The 25785-nt window shown below is 45.7% G+C and overlaps 1 protein-coding gene across 1 annotated transcript; it reads left to right on the top strand.

The window, feature by feature from the left end:
* Positions 1-351: 351 nt before the first annotated feature.
* On the top strand, positions 352-19652 carry LOC311192170 (putative neutral ceramidase C; the record flags this gene model as incomplete). Its single annotated transcript, XM_084264594.1, has 20 exons — positions 352-478; positions 2228-2307; positions 2704-2853; positions 3434-3610; positions 3991-4118; positions 4728-4805; positions 5681-5801; positions 7178-7303; positions 7717-7803; positions 9082-9186; positions 9321-9402; positions 9875-9990; positions 11889-11983; positions 12448-12487; positions 13235-13330; positions 14232-14327; positions 14737-14886; positions 15630-15689; positions 16386-16474; positions 19463-19652. 20 exons carry the CDS (start codon positions 352-354, stop codon positions 19650-19652), a joined length of 2193 nt encoding a protein of 730 aa, XP_084120720.1.
* Positions 19653-25785: the final 6133 nt, after the last annotated feature.

The raw sequence follows: 25785 nt of genomic DNA, 5'->3' as shown, positions 1-25785 counted from the left end.
CTGGTGGGAGACCAGGGGCTTTATGTGAAGGATTTATTTAAAGAGAAAGCGAAGTGTCCTGGGAAACAAGGGGTCGGTAATTCAGCTGCTTGCCTTGTCTTATCGGGCCTCGTGACAGGGAGCGATTTCTGCTCTCAGGAGATATGTTTTTGCTGTCTTAAGCAGGTTGAAAGATACATCCCTGCTGCCCATCCTTACCGCTGTTGCTGGCCCCTGCACTGGGATGGGAGCACAGAGCATCACCATATCTCTGTGGGTGCAAGGTGCTGCTGTGGGTGGGACATGCCCAACACAGGTGCTGCAGCCTGCCTTACCCATGAACTCCTTTCTGCTTTCACAGAGCTGCCAACCATGTGTGGGAAGAGGTCCAAGTGCTCCTTCTCCCGCCTGGAGGTGATCCTCATCATTTGCCTGGTGTTGATGATAGCAGTGACTGTGGTGCTGCTCGTCCTTCACTTCGTCACCAAAGAGAGGAAAGGCAAGTTCAGTCCTGCCATCGCACCCTGCTCAAGTGTGTGTCCAGTGCAGGAATTTAAATCAAAGGGTTACAGGGAGAGGGTCCCTGGGCCACTCCTGAGCTTTCATAATCCATGAGCTATGGTGTGGTGCTGTTGGTGGCCTCTGTGACAGGAGTATGGTGGTCAAACCCAATGCTTGGGATGCAGAAGCACAGTTTTGAGGCTGCCATCTCTCTCCATCTGGTGGCAGGGGTCCCAAGAGCCCTTTGCACTGCATCAAGGGGCTTCACAGCTGTCACAATCCCATCACAGCCCATTTACACATCCAACCTCATCACCGAGCATGAGGCAGGTGGGTGTCAGGAGCAGCCCAAAGTTAATGGTTGATTCACTTCTAATGTACCCCTAGACTTGTCCTCTGGAGAGGGAATATCTCACAGGGAATGAAAACACTTTGAAGCTTTAGTGTTGCCATGTGACAGGAAGGGTCTCCCCTGCCCTGGATAGGGCATCACCTGGTGGGTCACCACTGGGATCTTCCAATTTCTAGATTTTTGACCTTGAATTGAATGTAGTTTACATTTACTTCATTGCTTTAGGTAGTAGCACATAAGAGTTTTGCATGAGCGTTTTTCTCTGTGCCCCTGGAGGAGGTGGAGGAACCATAATTTTAATGGGTCACTTGCTCGCTCATGCCCTTTTAAGCAAGAGGAATGCCCTGTGGTCAGTCTGTGGCCAGTGTCAGTGTGTCACTGCTCTTTGGCTGCAAGTGACAGCCTAGGAAATGCCAGGCTGAAGACTGAGTGGTCCCTTAACCCGATGCTCTGCCTTGAGCAGCAGTGGCTGACTGGGGAAGACTGGGAGAACATATCATGCATGTAGAAGTATGTTTCCCACAGTGTCAGCTCAGCCTCCTGTGATTTGCAGCTCTGGGATTTCCTGAGATGTGGGTTTTCTTAAAAAAACCTCACAGTTATTTATTTGTTTGTTTGTTTATTGAAAAATCTAATAGCACACAATGGCATTTCTTCCATGAGTTTTTCCAGGTTCTTCATTCATCCTGTAGAAAGACTTCTGCACCTTCATAATGGCTGGGACAAAACACAATTTCCTTCAGGAGTTCTTTTCCTCACCACTTTCATTGCCCAGAGCTGCTTTTCCCTTTTCAGAGCTTCTGCTGGCTCTGCTGTGATTTTTTGGGGTTTTTTTTGAGATCAGGGCACTGATGCTGGACACGGCACACATCGGAGGCCCTAGGATACATATGAATGTGCCCCTCTTTCTTCTCTAGTCCTTTACTGGTAGCTCCTGACACACCATCCCCTTATTTTTCTCACTGCTGCTGAGATGATTTTTTTGTGTGAATGCAGCTCTTATACCCTCAGATGTTTTTCCTTCATGGTCTTGATGAGCTTGGAGAGCTTGATTGTTGAAGCTAGGCTTGTTTCTCTCACTGTGAATCACGACACATTTTACACAATCTAGTGACCTTGTCGCATGAGTTCCCTCTGCATTTCTTCATGCCTGGTCCACCCTTTACCACCCTAAATGACCTAATGTTTGCAGCACACTCTGACCGTGTTCACAGCCCACTGGAAACCTGAGCAGACCATCTGCTGGATCCCCTTGTCCACAGGCCCGCTGAGTACTTCTAGGGATGTTGAGCAGGTTTCTGGCATGCAATCTCTTTAAAAAGGCTGGATTGCCTCTTCTGTCCCTGATATGGCTGGCTCTTGTGTCCACTAATCTATTTTTTATCCTTATTATAGATTCTGGTGAAAAAATATCGAACTACTTACTGGGTGTAGGTCGAGCTGACTGCACGGGACCTGTGGCAGAAATTCCTCTGGTAAGTTGGGGGAATTGAAACATGGGGCTGGCAGAACACTGGCTTTCATCATCTCTGAGTATTTTTGCAGGGCTTCTGGTTTAGGGCCTCTGCCTTGCCAAATGGCTGTTGTCTTGAAACATTAGGTGACATTTCTTTAAGGCTTTGAATAACCTGATCGAGTGGAGGGTGTCCCTGCCCATGGCAGGAGGTTGGAACTGAATGATCTTTGAGGTCCCTTCCAATCCAAACCAGTCTGGGATCTTGCAATCACAGGACAAGGCAGTTGCAGCTCTGTGTTCATGTGCTGAATGAGTTCTCTGACCTTTTAACAAACCTACACAGAAAAATACATGCAAATGAATGTACCGCTCAATATTTCGGCCACGTGGGCTTGATGGAGCTCTTCCCTTCCAGATGGGATATGCCAATCCAGACCAGGTGGGTGGTGGGCTTCTCATGCGCCTCTACAGCCGAGCCTTCATCGTGGCAGACCCTGATGACTCCAAACGAATAGTGTTTGTCAGCGCTGACATAGGAATGGTGTCTCAGAGAGTGAGGCTGGAGGTACGTGACTGGAAATGAGTGACTGGCACGGTTTGGGTTGTCACAGGTATCAGCAATAAGGTTGTAGTCACTGCTAAATAGCATTCAGCACGGAAGCATGTTGATCTTTTGCTTTGGGATCTCCTTGCAGCACAATCCTGGAGAGGTGCCATGTCTCTGCTGAAGCAGAACTTTTGATTCCCCAGCAAATGAGGCTGGACTATGACCATGCTTTTCTTAGTGGAAAAACTATCCAAATACATTCAAATCATGAATACGTTATCATCGCATCCGTGTAATGCTGGGTCTCCAGCACCACAGAGGAGGGAGATGCCAAAGAACCAGGGAATCTTTAGATGATCTGGGTTTCACTGCAAGTTGGCCACATAGGTTTTCACTTACCAGATTGTATTATTTTCAGACTCTTGCCAAGTCAACAGCTATAACCTACTTGTTGTGACACCAGTGTGGGAGTATCAGGTGGAAGGAGAAGAATGAGGAGGAATAGAATAGTTGGGTTCTTTTGCAAGGTCTGATTCAAAACTCTGTAGCCTGTGGGCGTGAAAAAGGGATTTTTTTAGGACCACCTCTTTCCTCTTAGGTGCTCAAGGAACTGAAGAGCAAGTATGGTGACCTCTACCAACAGGACAACGTCATCCTCAGTGGCACCCACACCCACTCAGGGCCCGGTGGCTACTTCCAATACACCCTCTTCTGGATCACTAGCAAAGGGCTAATCAGACCGTCTCTCAATGCTGTTGTCAGTGGCATTGTAAAGGTTGGTGGTGTCTGGTCTGTAGACATGACCGATAAACACGGGAAAGGTGGGAAAGAGATGCGTTTGTGACTAATGGAACTCTTGGTGGCATGTTCATGGTAGCACTTCCAAAGGCTGCAGTCTTAAAGCACACTTGGAGGTGGGTTTATGCTTGCTAGTGAAATCAGGCCAAAACCCAGAAGCCTTGAACTCATTCTTTAGAAACAGTTGTGGGTGGTTTCAAAATATTATCATAACTTTCTAGAATTTTAGACTACTTAAGGAAAAAACCACAAAGCCTCTACATTCCCAGGCAAGGAAGAAAAGAGAGAGTTTTTCCTGATAATCTCGTATATGCCTTACATGCATGGACCAACATTCTCTGCCTTCCTGGTTTTCAGAGCATTGATATAGCGCACCAGAACATGAGGAGAGGAAGGATTTTTATTAACAGAGGCACTGTAGAAAACAGCCAGATCAACCGAAGTCCCTTCTCCTATCTTGAGAATCCAGCATCCGAACGAAGCAGGTAAAACTTCCTCAAGTGGAAGAGAAGCGGAGTCTTGAAGAGGAACCTTTGTTTGGGACCATGACCTAGTGGTTTTGCAGCTGGTGCTTCTGGTCATTCGTGGGATGGTTGAAGATATGGGGCCAAGACCATGTCAGAATGACACTGTCACCATCCTGGGTGCTTGGGAGTGTGTATCCCCAGTAACTAGTTGCAAAAGTGGGCCCAAAAGTTTTGGCTGTCCCCTCCAAGCACTTGAGGCATTGGTAAAGCAAATGACCTTATGCTTTGTTTAAAAAAAAACCCAATAAACAAAATCTTTAGTAGATTTAGCTTTTGGGTCAGACGGTAAAATGCCATCCTTGGTGTATGAGCGTGTATTTGGAGAGAGCTCCTCTCTCCATCCTCTGGAGAAGCAGCACCTGAGGTCAGCAGCAATCATAACTCTTCCCTTGCCTTCACAGCTATTTTTGGATGCTCCTCTAAGGTTTCACTGCACTCTGGTGATACCTGTAACAAACTATCTTCATTTCCTTGTTCAACCTAGTGGAGATTTAACATGTCTGAGCAACGTACAGTGTGATCATGGCTCTGGTGCTAATGGGATTTCCCTAATTTGGTTTCATGCAGGTATTCATCTGACACAGATAAAGAAATGGTGATGCTGAAAATGGTGGATGAGAATGAACAGGAGCTAGGCCTTATCAGGTATTTGCCACTGAAGTAACATGTTTTTCTCCAAATCCTCATCAACCACAGTTCTGTAGCAGTACAGCAGCACCTGCAGCTGGACACATCTCCTGGCATGGCCCAAAGGCACCTGGGCAAGATGACCATAGCTGATCTTCCCTTGTAGGGGGTCCAAAAAAATCCCCTCTGGGGCTGTGACTGTGCTGCTCCAAGCAGATGCCAGCCTTGGTGTCTCCAGGACCCTGTGTGCTCCTCTGTTGCTCAACACAAAATGTTCTAATGGGAAGCGTACAGTTCCCTCAGGCAGCATTTATGGTGCCTGTCCTATCAACAGATCTGTGGGGCAGCATTCAGCCACATGAAGTTCAGAGCTCAAGGCCAGGCAGATGAAGCAATGTGCAGTCACAAAGCCATAATTGTGTTTTCCTCATTTAGAAGTCACAGGCAGTCACTCTGACTGCATTAAGAGGAGAGTTTTCTGTTTTATAAGAAGCAAAGTGGTCCTGTCCTCCCCCCCCCCTTTTTACATTGCCTCCTCTTTGTGTCTTTGAAGTGAGAAAATAAAAGTCCATCCAAAATGTAATTCTCTGGACTCAGAAAAGACTCACTTCAGGTCTGAAATAGCTCTTGGTGGCCCTGATAATGATGGTGTCAAATTCTTGTGGCTCCAAGACTTGGACCATCATGGCCTCGAGCCCTCCTGGTCAGGAAGGGAGAGGGTGGGGATCACTCTGCCTCTGTCAATCCATCCTTGGGTACCAGCAACCTGAGGTTGTGTTCATCCAAAGACAATTCCCCAAAAGCAGTTGCAAATACAGAGATTGAACAAGCTGATTGCTACTATACAGATTGAACAATGCCTTTCCCATGTGTGCCTTCTGACTCCTCTTCAGCTGGTTTGCTGTGCACCCCGTCAGCATGAACAACACCAACCATCTTGTGAACAGCGACAACATGGGCTACGCGTCGTACTTGTTCGAACAGGAGAAGAACAAGGGGATGCTTCCTGGAGAGGTGAGAGTGCTTTCAGGCTGCTGAAAATAATTGGGGCTGGGGGAAAGGTGCAGCAGGGGGAAGATGGTTGGTGCTTTCTATGGGCCAAAGCAGTTCACTCAAACAGACAAGTAGGACAGCAGAGTAAATGCAGAGATAAAGGAGGGCAAGGATGAACGCTTCGGTTTCTTTACTTCCTTCTTGTAGAGGAGAGGAATTGCAAGGCATACCCTTGACTTTCCAAACCAGTAATCCAGTAGCATTTATTTAGCCTTTAAGAATAAGCCAAATTTATTTTTATTTGACTATAGGAAATACTAGAAAGGCATGTGTGGGATAGTTGATCCAAAGGGATTGCACCTGTGGTGTGGCATCAAATCTGTGGTCAGCCCCACTTCTCTCTCATGGCTTCCAGCCAGTTCTGCCTTCTGTTTTTCATTTTTCCAGAAGATTTGCCTCAGAGTGCCCCTGAAATGTAAATACAGACATGAAGGCATCTCACAGATGCTTTGAGACATGCATTGATTAAGAGGGCATCCCATGTGTATCTCCTGCATGTACCTCAAAACAGTTGCTCAATTTCTATTTTAATGCTCGAACAGACTAATTCCTGGTTGAAAATCTCTCTCTTCTTTTAATGCTGGATTATCTAAAAGCCTTTAACAAGGCCTGACTCTGACGCATAACTATGGGTGCCAGACAGCGCAAGTTAACATGTGTCCAAAGCCGGCAAGTGTTTGCAGGGTCAGTACTGAGCTGTATGGTCTGCTGGGCTCATTGTGTCCAGCAGCCTTACAAGAAAATGGTTTAAGAGCTGATAATAGATCAAAATACCTGGTGTTGATGCATCCCATCTCTAAAAGAGGGGAAAAAACCCCAAGAGTGTCTGAGAGAGACAAATTCAGCTGATGGTGCATCATCAGCCTTGCTTCTAACAAGTACCACTTCATGGTAACTCCTGCAGTCAGATCCAATATCTCTCACCCTGTAAACCAGTTGTGGTGAAAGTCTGGCAGAAAAAAAGTCCTGTGCACAGTGCTACAACCATCCATTAACTTTTGACCAGCAACACAAGTCAGATGGGACGCAGCAAGGGAGAGCTGGTGTCAAGATGAAAGAGCTAGGTGAAGAAACACTGTCTGGATGCCAAAACAGTCTGAGGGCCCCTCTGAAATGGCAGTTACATCCCTTTTGTCCTATCCTCCTCTTCCTGTCCCTGGCCCTTGGGGAACTCCTAAATCCCCATTCCCATCCTCCGTCACTTGGTCACTTCAGAAATGTTTACTGGCATCACACGTGTGCTGTAACGCCAGCCCCGGCTGCAGGGAAAGCTGCAGGAGGTGTCTGCAACTGCTGCGAGGCACTGAAATCCACCTGACCACCTCTGGTTTTGGCAGGGCTCCTTTGTTGCCGCCTTCGCATCCTCCAACTTGGGAGATGTGTCGCCCAACACCAAAGGCCCGTTCTGTGTAAACACGGGGGAGTCGTGCAATAACCCACAGAGCACCTGTCCCGTGGGGGGGGTAAGTATGCCTTGCCTGGCCTATGCTAACTTCTGATAAGGAGAACACTGGGGGTGGAGCAGCAAATACAGAGCCACGTGATGGACCAGTGTGCTTGAAGAGGACATATGCCCCCTTTTCCCTCCTCACCCCCCCCGCATACACACCTTTTTTTGGACTATTCTGCATAGGTTTTGGGGAGCTTACTGCATCTTGTCCTCATACATCCTGTTTTCTGGTCATTTGACCCAAAGTTAAATTCATCTTGCTGCAAAGGTTCGTGTAGTTAGTTACTTGGTGCCCAAATCTGAGATGGCTAGCAAGACATGATTAGTTCCTGCAGCATGACAATCACTTGCCTGCTAACCTACTTCGCAGTGCTGCATGTTCTCCCTACTAATTAATCACTAGCATTTAAACAAATCTGTTAACAGGCAACGATGTGCATGGCCATGGGTCCTGGGAATGACATGTTTGAGAGTACAAGAATTATAGGGCAAAACATCTACTTGAAAGCACGGGTAAGTGATGTTTCCTTCTGAGTGCATGTGAACACTGCTCTTACAGGAATACGTTTGTTTAAGCAACTTTCTTGCAGCTTTTTGTGAATGTTTGTAGATTTAAGTTACTCTGAAGTCTCTATTTCCATGCTTAAGGAAAGATTTCTTGATTATTCAGAAAGCACACACTTTTATTTAGATACATCATAGAAGGTGATGCAATTTAAAAATGCCGGATTGGGCTTTTGATCTCACTATTCCTTATTTGCCTATAATGTGGATGTTGCCCCTTGTAATCTCCCCTTTCTTCCCATCCACGCATCTCAGAGATGTCAATGATGTGAAAATATCTCTGATGTTGAAGATCTCGGAGACAGCACCACAAATTCCTTATTGGCCAGCTTTGGCATTGCACTCCCAAACTAACACAGATGTGAGTTAAGTGCATCAGCTTAGATACTCATCTTGCACTGCTTGACTTTGCACTTACTCAGCTAATGTCGTCCACTCTACGGCCACCTCCCTTACATTGCCTGTGTCCTTGGGCTCAAAAGTCACCTGAATCTACCAGTTCCCCTTCTGCAGCTTCATGTAATGTGAGAGTAGTTAGTAAGAGGACCTTTTTTTGGCACCGTTTCAGGGATGGCAGCTTGCAGGAACTGGAATGGATCCATCAGATGAGTAAGAGCAGAAGGCTTGATGGTGGTGGTTTCCTTTTAATCACTATTTCAGATTCTTGCCCTGAAGTCACTCCAGGCTTGATCATGACTCGCAACTGAAGGATCTTCCCAGTCAGGGCAGCCTGGTGTGTGTATCAAATGGCAAGGCAAAACATTGCTGTCGTCTATAACACTGCAGACACTTGCCCTTCAAAGGCTGTGTCTTCTCTTCCTCCCTGCAGTCACAAGAGCCTGCATCGCTCCTGGCAACACTTTCTGTGTACCAACATGTGTGCCAGAAAACCATTCACTGAAGCGCTGAATGGCTGAGCTGCATAGTAAACACATGGCAAAGTCCATGACTTTCAAAGCAATGAATGGAACAAAGCCCATCTTTCTCATAAAAAAAAGCCCCCCCCCTTTTTTTTTCTGGTTAGTCTAGGACATGAGAAATGCCAAAAGTGAAATGCAGGGTGATAGAAACAAAGGAGCTTGGGAAATATGCTCTTGCTTTAACACCTGCAAGAGGCCACTGGAAGGTGTCAACGGAATGAAGAAATAATTCATGTAGCTAAATCATGGAAGAGCTGGGTTCCTGATTTCTCCTTCTTCAAGGTTTTCCACCTTGTGTGTCCCTTAGGAGCTGTACGAAAAAGCTTCCCAGGAGGTCACAGGAACCCTCATCTCAGCTCACCAGTGGGTGAACATGAGTGATGTCTCGGTGGAGCTCAATGCCACACACACGGTAAGAGTGGGAGCTCGGAGGATGCAGGTGTAAGGAAGGAAGAAATGTTATATTCTTACAGCAAGACTTGACACACCAGTGGGAACCAGGTTTAAAACATCTCTTTCAATTTTTTTTTCCCCCTTCTGATTAAGGTTAAAACATGCAAACCAGCCTTAGGACACAGCTTTGCTGCGGGGACTATTGATGGAGTAGGAGCTTTCAACTTCACGCAAGGTAATTTAAGGGAGCAGATGTCTATATGGCTTTGTACAAATGGAGAGGACATGAGCGATCCCCCAAACAGATTCAAACCCCCAGAGTCATTTAAGAACATCAACAACTAGCTGAACCGCAGTCTCCAAAGGGATGTTTTTTTAGGAAGGTCTGATCTTACAGCACCCTCACAAGTTTGTCTGTGTTCATCAGAAAGCTTCTGGAGACCACGCTCTGAAGGAAGGAAGGTGCTGGATGAGGAGCGGGGAAAAGGAAAGCTGACTTTGGAGCAATCTTTCGTGTTCGTTCTAAGGTGGATTTCAGCTGGGCTACAGCTTGGCTTCTCAAACCACCCCAGGAAAGGGACATAGTCAGAATCCATTGAGAAATATCTTATTCCGCATAAGCAGAGGGGAGGGAATAAATGAGTTTTCTGTCCGATACCTGCTGGGCAGCTGAAGGAAAAGCATTTAAAAGATGTGTTCCCTTCAAGGTACAGTAGAAGGGGACCCGTTTTGGGATGAAATCCGGGACCAGCTGCTGGGAGAGCCATCCAATGAAACGAAAGCTTGCCACAAACCCAAGCCAATCCTCTTTAGTACCGGAGAGGTAAGGATGTATTGGTCTGTGCTCTGAGATTGCTAATCTGGGCTTGGTTTTGGTAGAGCGCTACAGACAAACTCTGTGTCAGACTGTATGGTGAAAAACAAGGAGGAAGAGAGACCTGCATGGGCCTTAAAGGAACGAAAATTGAAAGCAAGAATTAAATGTCGCCATAAGTTTGCAATAGAAAGAGGGATGTGGAAGCTTTCCTCTTGCAGAGCATCTTTTACACATATTCCAGGAAGAGGGACCAAATCCGCTGCTCTCATTACAGTCAGATAACCCAACTGAAGATCCACCCTAACTTAACTCTCTGCCTGAGCAACATCCCTGAGCAGGATGCACAGGGAAAATGCATGAAGTCAGGGAAAGCCAGTGGTGCATAGATCTCTGCATTGCCTGCATTGCAATCTCTGGCTTCAGGATATCCTCTGCTCAGACCTCAATAGCTCTGGGTGGACTTCTCTTCTGTCTTACCATTGGTGTCCTAACTTAATCCTTCAGAGGACCTCTCTTTCTGCCATTTGGCAGAGTGGTCCATGTGAAATTAATTAACTTGTCATGGTACCTTTTGAAAACTCTGGGAACTTACCCACCTTCTCAGTGTTGTCTCCAAAGGTTTCTACCAGACTTTGGCTTCCTTTGGAAATGTTCTGTTGTCTTCTCTGATTTTCCGTCATTTTCATTCAAGCGTCTGATAGTTCTGTGAGTTGTGACATCGACTAATGCCAGACTTATTCATGGACAGGTAGAGTCACACCAGGCTCAGGCTGAAGATATACTGGAGTGGGGTTCTCCAGCACAGCCCTGCTCCCTACAGCTACAGCAGGTTGTTCGGGATCATGTCAGGGCAAAAAACCCAAGGCAATCATCAAGGATGGAGATGCTCTACCACTCGAGTCCCCATCCAGGGGATGCCCTGCTCGCCCAGGGAAGGGCCATTTCACAAGGCTACCCCCTGCAGAGCTGTTGTCCCACTGGTCCTAGCCCATCCCCATGCTCAATGCTGCTCTGTCCTGGGCAGGACTTGGTGCTTGTTCTCAATGAACATTCCCAAAATTCTACTTACAACTTTAGAAGAAAATTGATGCCCCATTTTCCACCTGCCGTTCCCTTGGCATTAAGGCAAATGCACTGCGGTGGAGTGGGATTGTGTCCAAGGTCCTTTAGAGCACTGAAAAGATGCCATCTGGATGAGGCGATTCGTTATTATTCCTTTCATTGGTCTCTTTAAAAGCTTTCCTGGTGTCACTTCATGTTCAGTCAGCTCACCTCTTATAAAAAGAGCCCCTCCCACCCTACCTCCTTTGCCCTGGATGGTGCTACTGAAAGTAAATTACACTTTATCACCTTTTGAGCAGCCTTTTATGGATGCTGTGGCAGGCTTCCTGCTTCTGATGTGCTTCACAAGGTTTTGTTATTCATGTTTTGCCCCCCAGTAGATTACTCCTCAAGCATCTTTTTGGCTTGTTGGAGTGGGATTTTGTATTTTATTTGCTGGAGCTATGCCACGCTTTGAGCTCTGGTTGTTCTTAATTAACTTTTAACAAGCTTTACTAATTTTTATCTAGCTATCTTTTAAAAAAAGATGAACTGTATTGATCCCTTCCCCATGCAGGTGAGGGTTTCCCTGACCTTATTCACCCACTTGGCTTTATGCTACCCCCTTTTTTTTTGCCTTACTCAGCATTTCTGTGGGCCTTAGCTGTCTGCTTCTGTCAGACAACTTGCTGTACATGTGGGTGTAAAACACCCTCTCATGTACCTGTCTATGAAACAAATTTATTTGCCTGCTTTGGGACTGTAGGAAGGAAAACACTTCGTAAATATATATATATTTTTTTTTTTTAAATTTTTCCCCCTACTATCCCACAATAGTCATATCCACTTTCTTTTCACCTCAGATGACTCGGCCTCACCCATGGCACCCTGACATCGTGGATGTTCAGATTGCTGCCATTGGATCACTGGCGATTATTGCTGTTCCCGGAGAGTTCACGTATGTATTGCTTAGGTCTTGCCCTGTGCATTGCATTGGAATGAATGAGAGGGGAACAAGCTCCCTAAAAAATGTTGACCATTCATGGTGAAATGCAGGTTCAGAGAAACAAAGGGATCCTCCTAACTTTGATTTTTACTTTTTTCCCCTGCGCCCCGGTGATGAATTGCACTGACTGTTCATGGTACAATAGTGAAAATCTGAACAGGATGATTTATTTCTAGCACTCTTCTTTTTCTCACCCATCCCACCCTGGGGTGCCTCCAGCCTCATCACTGGCTGTGATGATGTATGCAAAATGTTTTGAGGTGTTTCAGTTGACCTTATTGCAGAGAAGCCCTAAGGGATGCTGAGCAGTGCTGCAAATACGGTGTCAATTTTAGGTGGTGTGCTGCATGTCCAACCTGCTGTTTCCACTTTTCCTGCATTTCTGGAGACTGACCATGTCCCCTTAATTTCCCCAGGACCATGTCCGGACGCAGGCTACGGGAAGCTGTTAAAAAAGTAAGTGGCTGAGGAAGAGCTTTCTCCAGAGCACTGGAACATCATGTTTCTTTCTTTTCCCAGCTGAGGTCACAGGTCTCATGTGTCTCAGATGTTTCCCTCTCACAATTGCTTCAGGCGCATTTTGCAAGTGCCTAATGATGTGCAGGAGAAATGAGAATCCTCCCCAAAAGCAGCAAACCGATCGAGTTTCAATCCATTAAGCCAACACAAGATAATTCATCTGGGATCCAGGCACAACAGATGTTAGTGGTTTTGTCTCTGGAGTGGAGGAGTTTGTCTCCTTAATCCCTACTGGGATTTTGCAACATGAGAACAACTGGAAAAAAACGGCAAATGTATTTTTTTTTTCCATTTTCCTGATTGCTACATCCTATTCCAGGCTGCAGCCTGAATCGTAGTCTCGGAGACTGTGTCCACAACTCACTGAGCCTTAGATAGTTATAGCACCAATTCTTTTTTAGGGGCATGCAGACCTCAGCTTCAACACCACCACCACCACTCCCCCAGCCCCGCCCTAAATGTAATGAATTTACTGGAGTATGAGTTAATTTCGCCTCTTTTTTCTTTGGGAAGTGAATATGAGATGTTAAAAGCAAATTACACGTGTTGCATTCCTGCACATCCAGCCCCCTGCCAACTTTTTTTTCCTGTCCTGGTACACCGTAGCAGCGTCAACAGCAATTATAAGAATATGATTGTGCATTAAGCAGCTCTGACAAGATAAGAGATTATTTCCTTTCTTAGGAGTTTGATTCCAGTGGTACGCAAAGAATGGACGTCGTAATCGCAGGTCTCTGCAACGTCTACACTCATTACATTACCACCTATGAAGAATATCAGGTAACTGTTAAAACTGTGGATTGAACATGTTTAACTGAGTTCAGCTTTTGGCTATATGGAATGATAATTCACGTGAAATTATGTATGTTTGGGGTACCTTTCATTTACTACAAAACCCCCTGAAGAATCTGTGGCAGAAATCATCAGGCCTTCTTGTTTATTCTGTCCTAGGCAACATGGTTGAAGGACCAAGGTGGTCTCCTGACTGTAGTTAGAGACCATGTATGGATGCTTTAACGTGGAAATGGTCAGATGTACTGAAGGGAGCTTCTGTGAGCTCAGGGCTGTCAATAATCTGCGGATGACTTAGATGAATTAGAAATTACCTTTATAAACTGGCAAAACTGCAAGAAGAAAGATTTGGAGTTCAGCTTTTGGCGATATGGAATGATAGATAATTCATGTGAAATTATATATGTTTGGAGTACCTTTCATTTGGGGTTGTAAGGTGGATGTGCATTGGAGCATCCTGTTGCTGTGGAAAAGACCATCATATAGCTTGCAAGTTGTAAGGGTCCTCACCAGGCATGGTAGATGCTGTGCCTTGAATATGTGGACCATTGGATGTGCCCCTTTGATTTAGAAACCCTAAACTTGGGAGGGAAGGTTGGAAGAACTGGGGTTGTCCAATTCAAGGAGATAACCTACATCATAAGCTTTTAAAAAAGAGCTGTGATAACTGGAAGAGTGACAACCAGTCCTCTCTGTTTGTGATGTTAGAGAATGAAGAGTAACCTGAAATTGCAGCAAGAAATACTTAGGCAAGTTGTTGGGCTGTCTCCCTCGCAGTAAGGGAGTAAATAAACCCCCGTGGGAACAGTGCTGATCTTGTCTTGGCACAGTAGGACGAGCTGCTGAAGACTGCTTTGAACCTTCCTTTTCCAAATTTGTCCTTTCCTAGGTTCAGCGATATGAGGCTGCGTCAACTATTTATGGGCCGCACACCCTTTCTGCTTATATTCAGCTGTACAGAGGACTTGCAAGGGCTATTGCTACGGTAATCAACATTTTCTATATGCCACATGCCGCTAGAAACATATAAATCCTGTAAATAGTGGTGGCCATGTTTGTTCCTCAGTGAGCCTGCATGATTGCTACCCTCTCTTTTCTCCTAAGAAACTGCTTTGAGAAATTATCATCTGGTACGAAAATAATTCCTGCAGTGGGGAGGGTCTCATTTCACTTGAGAAATTCTGGGGGTTTTTTTCAGTGAGAAGTTTAGGAAATAAGTACCTCCAACCTTCCAGTGTGACCTGAGGTTGCTGATTTTCTGCCAAGAGGAAAAAAAAAAGATAAATCTGCTCCATTTCCATGGGCTTGGATAAAGAACCACAACAGTGACATGGTTCACTGGAGGGATACCATCTATCTATGCGTACGTGTAACGAATAATAATACCTCTCCAGAATACAGTGAAGGATTTGCCACGTGGTCCAGAACCCCCGTTTTTCACTATGAGTAACCTGACCTTGGTGCCTTCTCTTACTGCTGATCGCACACCGGTGAATACGACATTTGGGGATGTACTCCGAGAAGTGAGACGCCAGTACCAAGAGGTGAGAGACTTGAGGATTTGCTGAAACCTGTTTAGGGAATTGTCTTTAAATTCTTATCTCTCATCTGAAAAATTTCCATGGTTTTTCTAAAGGGTTGTGGTGCTCTCAGACCAAGAAGGTCTTGTCGCTATTAGCGGCCATTGCTGCAAAGGCAAGGACAGAGCATTTTCATGCCAGTGCCATGCCATAAAATGGGTGAATGAAGGGGAAAATAAACCCCCTTTATTTTACATGAAGATTTCCCCTTCTACTTCCACATAAAGTAACAGCTGACAATTAAATAAGCAAATATTTTACCATGATTTCTTTACAAGCAGAAATCAGGTCACCTTTGATGTGGAATGGAATGTAAATGAAATTAAAATGTCAGAAAGGATTCATTTTTCAATGCTTGAAATTGAGATAAGGTGTTCAAAGCAAGGACATCCACCTCACTGCTGTCTCTGGCAGTAAGGTAGGAAGAAGGCAGAGAGGCATTCTTGAAAATCTCACCTACTTCCGTCCTTCTTTTACGCAGAGAACTTACGTGCAAGGATGGAGTTTTCCCAGCCTACAGTTCACAGTATAAATTCCATTGCTATTGCAACAAGTGAAATTTTAAATAATTTAAAGCAAAAATCAACTCCCCCCAACAAGATAACCCAACCAAACCACTAAAAACACTCATGTGGCATCTTCAAAGGATGTCCTTAATTTTCAGTGTGCTGCTTAGTCTTTAATTTAAATCTCCATTTCTCCCACAGAGAGAAGTTGCTGAAGTAACCTTTGTGGGCGCAAACCCCAGGAACTCTGCAGAGAATGGAGTAAATATGACATAGTGGTGATGGAATTGGGGATAGTCGGGATTAGTGAATATTTAGTTACTTGCCTCTGCCCGAAGCATTTTCATCTTTGATGTTGAGGTTTTAGGAGGCGTAGGATCATGTGCTTCCAGTGCTTTTTTTTTTTTGTTCCTTTGCTGAAAGTTCAGAAGACGGTTTCTCCCTTCAGCATACGCTTTGGGAATTCATACCACCAGAATGCTTTTGGGGCAACATCCTTATTTTAGGACTATTCATATCATACTATTGCAGTCAAAGCCCCCCATGCCATGTGTTAGTCCAGACACTCTTTCTTGTCTGGTAATGAGTGCCACTAATTGAAGCAAGCGCTGTCTGTAGGCTCCATCCTCTTGGCTTGGTGCATTATTTTAACAAAACAAAGAAAATTGAGTGAGTGCTTAATTCATCCCATCACTGACCTTGCATAGATATTGATAGCAAATACCTTACCTGTACATTCTCTTTGTAACAATCAAGTTTTTTACTCGTTCTCTGTGCCATTTATTATCTTTCATTGCCAAAGCGCAAATTTAGTATAAGCCCCTGTGCTAGTAATCACCACATTTGCCAGTAAAGCATACAGAAATTGTAGTCCCTTCTCCAGTCCGAAGTGACACAGAAGTGTAGGGATATTCCTGTCCCATCAGTGTCTGGTTAACTCTATTATTTTTATTCCAGACTGAACACAACTTCCTGACGGTGGAGAGATACGCCAACACTTCCAACAGCTGGGACGTGGTACAGAACGATGCCTCCTGGGACACCAGGTGGGTGGCCTGAGCAGATTTCAGTGTTATACAGACCCCATGGAATAATTAAGGTTCAACCCGAAGGGCTTCATTTCAGGGCTCCCAAGCACAGGTTGATCTCATCCCTGCAGATGAAGCTTTCTAGGTGTGGATGAGTCCATATTTTAGTGGTTAACTTGTCAAGGACACAACAGTTCCCCTAGGGCCTAGCTCCTCCAACAAAGGTTTATGAGTTTGGGAAAGGTAGAAGGAAGAGCAAGAATTGCAGAAGGTTCATGGTTCCACTTGGTCATAGTATGCATCCATCCATTTGCTGTACTGTGCTGATGAGTAGGGTACCAAATAGAAGATATTGGAGGCTGACTGCTGTAGGGCTTTCATAGGGCAGGACTGGCCAGCTTTGTTTGTAAAAAAGCAAAGTTAGAGATGTCACTCCTAAGGAAAAAATATCCCCTAAGCAACAAAGCCAGTGTCACCTTTCAGAGCTACAGCAGAAGGCAGCAAATGTAATAGAAATACTAAAGGCCTCTTTAGTCAAACCACTAGAATTTGAGTTACTCCTCTATTTGCATAAACCCAGGCATTTCCCCACCTGCCTCTGTGACACATCTGTGAGAAACCAGATGCTGATAAAACATCTGCCTTGGGGTCTTCCGACCTTTCAATGCCCCTGTGCAAACATGTTGCTTCCGAGGTCGGAGAGACAACACTCCTGATAGCTTGGGTCTATGAGGAAGGTCTGCTTCTGGATTTATAGCAAACATTTGGTAGGGTGTGATTGTCTCTGCCCGAGTGCAACCAGCTGCTCTCTGAACCTAACCCAAGACTCGAGCTGTCCCAACACGGGGGATGTATTCCTTCCTGTGCTCGGAGCTCAGCATTTCAAGTACACTTGTACTACATTACCTTGTCACTCTCATTGATGTCACCCTTTCCAGCCGAATTCCCTGACTGAGGGAAATGATGACCTTTTATTACCCGTGTATGTAGCCCTGCCTTCTTCCGTCTTATTCCAAAAAATCCCAATGTATTTCCCAGAAATCTTGGCTAGGAACACTGAAAATATTCAATAACATGGCACTCAAGAACATGAAAAAAGTGCAAAACTTGAACATGCTGCTGTGATGCTGGAAAGACAGGAGTCTCCACATCTTATTTTTTTTCCTTCTGCTTCCTGAGAAAGGTCAGACTTTGGATCTCTGAACCATGCTTAAACGCTTCTGCTGATAAGGATGAGGAGCTATTTGTCCTTGTCCTGGGGTGGGCCAGAAGGCAAACCAGTGCAGACAGTAATGTCTCGGTGGTGCCCCAGGAAAGTACCAAACACCAGAGAGAGGGGACATGGTCCTGTTAAGATGAAAACAAGTTGCTTTTTAAAACTTCACCTTGAAACGTCAGCAATTAAGGGGACTGGGACATCAAGCATTCTTACTAGATATCAGTGGAATCAAACTGGGGTTTTTTAGCACAGGAAAAACAAATGTTTGATACCATTGGATGCACTGACATTGCAATGGAAGAGTAGCAGGAGGGAATGCATCATTAGTTAGCTGCGCCTTGCAAAGCATTAAACAGCTTGCAGCAGTATTCCTAAACTGCATATTTGCAGGGATCAAAAGATATGAAGGTTTACTTTTGGAGAAAGAGATAGCTGTTATCTGCCCTTTGTCCTGTGTTCACCATTGCAGCAGGGACAAGCTCAGTGCAGACTTGCTCTTTTGCTGGATGCTGTCTTGGTGTTTGCAGTGGGGAGGTGTTTGGCCCAACCCAGTGCCTGACTTGGGGGCAGCAATTGCTTCTTGGGACTGTTCAGGAGGAGGGGCTGAGCTACAGGCAGGAATTTGCCTGGCCCTGCCTTTAGTAAACAGCCAACAAAGATAAGACATGGTTAAATCCCCAGGAGCTCCGCTGTGAGAAGCCTCTTTCCAGGTGGGATCTGAGCTACCTTCCAGTTCCCAGAGTGGTGGTCCTAGTTCATGGAGTCTGGAGGGTAGGGCAGGGAGGAGGCTGGGTGCTGGCATAGATATATCAAAGCAGCATCTTTAGGGTCCCCATCCAGCTGGGTTGCAGTGATCCTCAAGGATGGAGAGACTCCCACCACCACCTGGGGCCTTGTGCTGGCACCTCACTGTGATCTCCTAAGACAACACTCTCTTTGCCCCAGTACAAGCTAGTGTAATCCCCAGAAAAAACCTTGGGCAAAAGCAACCAGACCGATAAATGGGCTTATGTCAGCCTATAGCCTCTATTTACCAAACCAAATTTCCCCCATAATTCACTGTTTTTCACCCAGTCATGTCTGTAAATATTTATTTCAGTCTTCTCAGTAAGACTGATATGGGGAAGCTTTTTATTACTGTTGCAAATGAATCAACTTTTTTATTTACCACCTTCCTTTAGTTAAAGCCCTGAAATGGAGATTCTATCTCAGTAGGACCTGGTAAGTCTCATGTCTGGCCCAGACACAATTGGGGGGGATATCCAGCAGTCCCCCTTATTAGCGGCATCAAAAAAACCCAAAAAAAGAGATGTGTGGCTGTCTGTAGAGCTTTGAGATTGAGCAGAAGTGGTTTTGCATGAGAAGTCCACGAATGTGTTTTGGAATCTCTGAGTTCAATTATGATAGATTTTGCTTGTGACCTTCAATAAATACTCACCCTCTTGGTTCAGCATCCCCCCCTGCTTGTGGAAGACTGAGCTCATCGAGGTAATGTTGTATGGGGTTATGATATGGAGTTGGGGATGTAAGAACACATTGGTAGAAATATCCTTCATCTGCAAAAAGGGCCAGTGTCTTGTTTTATTGTGTTTCGGGATATTTCCCAGCCCTATTGGGCCTTGAGTTGGCTTGTTGGTTGCAGCTTTTGTATCCTAAATATCTGAGGAAAGGTTAAAAGAAGCTCTTAAAACATACTTCACCTCATTCCACCTAGTGAGCTCTTGGGATATTAAAACAAAGGAAGAGTGTCTTTTCTTGCTGAGTGAAGTTTGTGGCTTGCCTGCTAGGTTTTACTGGACCAAAGGATTACTTGGTCGGAGCAACGTGACTATTGAGTGGCACATCCCCCATGGCACAGAGCCCGGTGTCTACAGGATACGGTACTTCGGGCACTACAAGCAAAAGCTGTCTACCAGTCACACTGTCTCTGTTCCATTTGAAGGAACATCTTCAAGCTTTGAAATCACAGCTCTATAGGTGATCTCATCCATTAAAGGAGTCGTTTCCTTTGAACAGTAAATGCTGTATCTGTGATGTTCACAACGGGAGGGTTTTCTGTGACAATACATTACTTTCTACATCGCTGCTGCCCCTTGAGTGCTACTGTTCATCCTGTGCTGTGTGAGCTCAATTTTCTCTAAAGTTCTGACCTTCACCTGCAAGCCTTTCTCACTAGTCCAATGTATTTTCATTCAAGCAGTTTCTGTCCTGGACAGATCTCCATTGAGTTGATTGTTATTGTAGTGAAAGACGTAACTCCAACCCTGACAGAGTAACAGTATTAAACACCAGCCGAGCGAGCTGGCAGCAAAGGCTTGTGGCTTTGTTTTGTTTTGCTTTGCTTTGCTTTTAAATCAGTTGGAAGCAGCAGCACCGAGGTACGGGCAGGTTGACTCCTGTTCCTACCTCTGCCGTCAGAGGGGTTCCAAAGAATGTTTATTAATATGGTGATAGGCGCTTTATATATATAAATATAAACATATAAGCATGTAAACAAGTCATTAAACAAGTGCTTATTGATTGTGAATAGGCTCCTTTGGAGACAATTAGTGCATATCGGGAGCTAATCCAGACCATAAAATAGTCCATAAAACGACCCCAGTCCATGAAACTGGAAAGAACTGTTGAAATCACAAGGCATAGGAGGACTTCTCAAGTGTGATGGAGTGCAAAGCTGACCTCTTAGGGTGGAAAAGGGGTAAATAGGGTAGATACTCATCAGAAAGGTTTTGCATATTATTTCATTTAATCGCTCTGGTTTAAGATATTTACAGGATTCATTTTCTGACTTAAAAGCCACCCTAGACCGGGGGTGGTCAGGCAACAGCATCATACAAAGTGAATCACGCCTAGTTGTCTGCAAATAGGTGGTTTGGGTTTCTCAGATAAGAGTGGCCATGCAAGGAAAGGAAGATCAGCCCCTTGCAAAATAAGTTATTGAAAGAGCTGGCAGGCTTTTTTTTCTTGCTAGGCTGTGTTACTCTCGCAAAAGTCACTTGTGAACCGACCAGTGTGCTAGGCTGGCTTCGTGCTGCCCAACAGATGCCAGTTTTTGTCATTTCAAGGGTATGTTGGGCAAGTTTATGGAGGAGAAGCCCTCTGAAAGGTCTTGAATAAATACAAGTGGCTCAAGGAACTACAGGTGAGACTGAGGCTACCAAGTCCCCAGAAGGACTACATGTGATTTCTTTGATTTTATGACCTGAAGAGTTTATGCATCTGTGGCACGGTCCAGAGGCAGGTTGCTGGGGAAAGAAGACTTTGGGGCTGACTTCTTGCCTTGTGCTAAGCTCCTGCCCAGCTCTCTGATCACAGCGAAGATCAGCAGATGGCATTTTACCGTCTAAAAGTCACATTGGAACACATCAGAAAGATACAGAAGAAAGCTGCTTACAGATACCAGAGGCTGCTTCAACAGGACGGTGTCATGGGAGGGCGCTGCAGTTACACCAGGAGCCGTGTGCGGGATGGGGATTTTGGGAGGGACCTGTTGGTGAGGAAGAACCTGCAGCTACTACGGAAAGGTGACTGATGTCCAACCACATCAGGGTTGGATTTCATGGCAATGAGTTTATATTTCAGGTGCTGCAGATGGAAATCACTACTGATAAATTAAAGCTTGTGGGTGAGGCAGCACTGAACACACCTCAGCTTGCTTCATTTCAGCATCAGGAGGGACACAAGGTGAACAGGCTTTGGCTGGATGAAGGGCTGCCCAGAGCTGATGGCCAAAGCCTGAATCACCTACAGGTAGGTCATCAGAAGGGCTTGTGGTGCCTCTCCAACCCATGTCATGGGAGATCATTAGGGGTTTCATCAAAGCTCAGGATGAAGATACGATTAAAGGGGCAGAAGTACAGTCCCAAAACCTGTTGGCTGAAAGGGTTTCAACATAGAAAGGTCCCCAGAGAAGTAGAGGAGCTTCTCCTGGGGACTTCAGGAGATGACTGGACAAAACCATGACTGCCTTGACCCAGTCCTGGTGGTAGAGCCCTCCTGAGAGTACTCCCATCAGCTCAGCCATGGTGTGCCATAAGCAGAGATGGCTCCGCAGTCCTTAAGTCTGTTCCAGCCTCTGTCAGTGGTAGATATGGGGACCACAGCAAAAAGAAATGTATGCCTTTCAGATCCGGATTTGAGGATTCTTGTCGTGTCTTACAGCTAAACAATTGTAAATGTTTAATAAGCTCCAACAAAGTGTACCAATTTTGTATGCAATCTCTTTAATTCTTCAGAGAATCGTCAGTCAGATAATTTTGCCTCTCTTTAAAATCAGTAGGAGAGAATGAATTATTCATTTTAAACCAGCAGCAATCAGTCTCAGAGATTCCCATCCGGAGGAACTCAAAGCAATTGCAATATCAAGTCAGGAAAGAGAGAGCTTTGGAAGAACAACACTGGGAATCAAATCCCTGAAGACGCTCTTAATGTCCTTTACCTAATCACTCACCCAGCTGGTCCATCCGCCCTGCTCTCCTTGGCAAAAGTGCTCTGATGGCAGCGGTGGCATCTGCAGGATACAGGCAGCAGGAGAGGATGCTGCCCCAGCCATCCCACAGTGTCAGCAGTGCAGCGATACTCAAGTTTCAAAAGGATCCAGAAAGTTTCTTGCATGAGTATTTCTCTTGTCATGAGGGGCTGTGCACGGTGAAATGCTTCGCATCTCCCCCCCCCATAATGGGGTCAAATTAGCTTTATGAGACGGAGAAGCTGCTTTCTGGTCTGAAAATGATGCTGCTCAGTGAATCCCAGTGTAACAACAACCCTCTCTCTCTCTCTGCTTGCCATTTTTCTCACATTGTGTAAGCCAGAACACAGGAGTGCCCCTGTTTTCCTTAAAGAAGTATGTCAGGGAGAAAGGAAACTGTGGTTCATTTCCACCCCCCCCCCCCCACCCACCCCCCCCCCCGCCCCCCGTCCCCCCTCCTCCCCGGCAACAATGAGAGGTTTCTGTTTGATTGTTCCAGGTAATTTCATTTGCATTATTGCATCAAAACCAAGGCAGGTTATTATTTATTTATTTATAGCAGTGCTCACACTGAACAGGCTTACGCAGGCAAAGTGAATCTGCACGGTTAAGATGCTCATTGGTAAGGTTTGCCCTCTAGAAACACAGACATCTGACCCCTAAAGAGAGTTTTTAGGCAGCTGGTGCTTTTCATGGGAAGATCCAGAATTAGGGTTGCTGCAGAGTCCCTCTGGTGCCCCAGTGCATCTCTGAGCAGGCTCATTTATTTGCAGACATGGGCTGCTTGAAGCTTTCGGGGTGGGGTTGGTTGGGTCTTTTTTTGAACTCTCTATATTATTTTTTCCCCCCTGTCTGGAAGCAGCAGCTCCAGGCCACCCCGGTGTGGGAAAGGGCATTGCGGGAAGCCCTTTGTTGTATTCGGTTTTCTAATAGCATTGTGGTTGTCCTCCACCGTTGGCGTGGAGTGCCAGCCAGCCCTCCTCCAGTCTCGGGCTGCGACGGCAGGCCCCAGCAGCCACTAGGTGCCAGTGCTGGTTTACAGGACAGCAAGCTCGATGCAGTCAAAGCCTAGGGAAAAAAAATTTTCAGGAATTTGGGCCCTGTGCCAGCCGTTAAATATAGTATTACTCATCACAGTTGCTCTTCCCTCGCTCTGCTCTTCTCCTTCGACATACAGCCATTTGTGCCTTGCCTACATGCTTGGGAGGCAAGTAAAACTCCACTTTTCTTTAATATTTATTTTTATCACAGGATATAACCTAGTTTGAACTTGAGGAACTTGTGTCTGCAGGCTGAACCTTCTTTGGAGCTCCTTTCCAAACCTTGGTCACACCACAATTTCCCTCCTGCACAGCACCTTATCCCTCCCAAATTTACCAACAGTGTCAGGAGTTGTGGGAGAGACGCTAAATTAGGATCTGACCCTAGGCTCTGGGTGGAAAGGGGAGAATCCCTCTGCTCTCATCAGGCTTTGATGCAGGATTTTAGGATCAGTCTGACCCTGTTGTTGTCTGGTGCTGTTTGCACGTGTTCCATAGAGGATATTTTTGGTCAACCTTTCTGCTGGTCCATCAGCAGCTAGCGACCTTTTTAACATCTTCACAACTTGGGGCTGTGCATGCATGAGGTGGGTCTGGGGCCAAGGAGCATCACTCTTCCAGTGTTTCTCTTAACCAGCCACAAATCTGGATGTGCGCAGTCCCTGTGTCCTGCAGGTAGCTGGAGCCAGGCCAGGACAAGTCTTTGGATGCGTATTGGAGCTTGAGGTGGCAGGGCATCTCCAGGGAGAGAGCAGACCACACCAAGCAGCCCCTGAAAGAGAGGTGTTGGTGGGTAGGGGCTAACTTCCACACCAGCACTTAAACTGAAGCTGAGAACTAGAATCTTAGCTGAGACCAAGGTTTGGAGGAGGGGACCAAATAATTTCCAGCCCTTGAAAAAAAGGAGCATCCCATGAGCACCATGAGCAGCAGCACCAGAGCCAGGCTGACACCCCAGACAGTGAGTGAACAGCAGTGATTTTTTAGTCCCTGTCTAGAATGTCACCCTTCAAAAGTTGGGGGTGGGGTCTTATGCTATTTTGTGGTGTTTTTCTCCAAAAAAGGGTTATCCAAGGTAGGTAACTGATGGAGAGATGAGATGGTCTATGGGAGGTTTAGCTCGGGTAGTGGGAAGAGGGAGCCGTGCAAGCTGGAAGACAAAGCAACTCCCCTTCAATGTCATTGGTGACCTTGTCCCATGGAATTCTAGAGGAGGTTTCAGTGGGACATCAGAGATAGTTTCTGGATGTTACAGGGTCTATCGAGCTCCAGAGGTGGAGTTGTGTAATCCTCAGTGGTGTTTTATTCTCACTTTGCATCTCAGCTGTGAGGGCCTGTGCAGTAGAGACCTCCAGGAAAGTGCTGTCTGGAAGAAGAGAGAAGGAACACGCAGTTTTTGTAACTCCTGCCCTGCAAATATCCAAAGGTGTGGCCATCTGCTAAGTTTGCTGGGCCATTGATCTTCTCATCACTGATGGCTCAAACATGTTAGACTTTTTTATAGAGGATGGACATGGGTTTTGTCTTTGTCTTGCTATCAACTGGGAACCCACATCTTTACAAATGTGAAATAATGTATTTTAGGTTGGGCTGTGGGTTTGAGATTTCTTGGAAAATCACTGTTGCTCTCCAAAATTGATCAGCCAGCTGCCGGCTGAGCAAAGAGGCAATCTCTGTTCTCTGGGATGGGAAACGTTAAAGCACAAAAGCAAATCCTGCCATTGCTCTGATTTCAAAGAAAACGAAAGCAGGACATCAGGAAAAGCTAATGAGGTAAAATAATAGGGTTGGCAGAGCTGCTGCTCTTGCTAAAGCCCAGAATACAGCTGACCTCTTTGTGAGTCTGTAAGAACAATGTCAAGCTATTTCGGTGAAATCTCTTTTGGCTTGGTAGGGAGGTCATTAGTTGCATGGCTGGCGGTAGCAAGGTACCAGATATCCCTCCCCCCATTTCTTGGGCTCAGGATTTCTCTGGAAAGGTGCAAACCCACTCCTTGTTCTGGGCATGGAAGCGGGAATTGCTATTGCTCTGTCATTTAACTATTATGGTCTTCCAAGTAGCTGGTCCTCATCTTAAAACAATCAGGGCTGTAGCTGATTTACCTATCAGTGACCTGGCAACAGGCTCTTCCCAAGAAGAGACTAATCCCTATCAGCCCTAAACCATGTAATGCCCCATCTTATTTTTGCACATTGCTGTCTTCCTATTGATATTGTCCCTGAGACATATCTGCTGGGATCGGGTAAGGGACAAAGGTATTACCACTGTAATGAGCTTACAGCAGAAGTGATTCCTGCAGTGTTGACAGATGAATAAATATTGGCCAAAGAGGTGGTGAGGAGAAATAAAAACCACCCTAACCCCTTAATTTTTTACTTAAAAGTGTAAAAAATGAAAACACTGCTGATTTCCTGCTGCATGTGCATGCCAAGTGTCACCAAAGTGCGTGTTGATAACACCCTCGGCATTGCCAAGCAGCTCATGGCCTCGCCTGTCTGACCTCGGATCGATCCCTACGGAGCAAAGTGTGCTCTTATTTACTATGCACCGCGTGACCCTTTCGGACGAAACCAGGGCTGTAAAAGGACTGAGGCAAGTATA

The sequence above is a fragment of the Gallinula chloropus genome (assembly GCF_964237585.1).
Source record: "Gallinula chloropus genome assembly, chromosome: 5".
Taxonomy (NCBI): domain Eukaryota; kingdom Metazoa; phylum Chordata; class Aves; order Gruiformes; family Rallidae; genus Gallinula; species Gallinula chloropus.
Note: the sequence above shows the minus strand (reverse complement) of the source record. Positions and strands in the feature narration are given on the sequence as shown.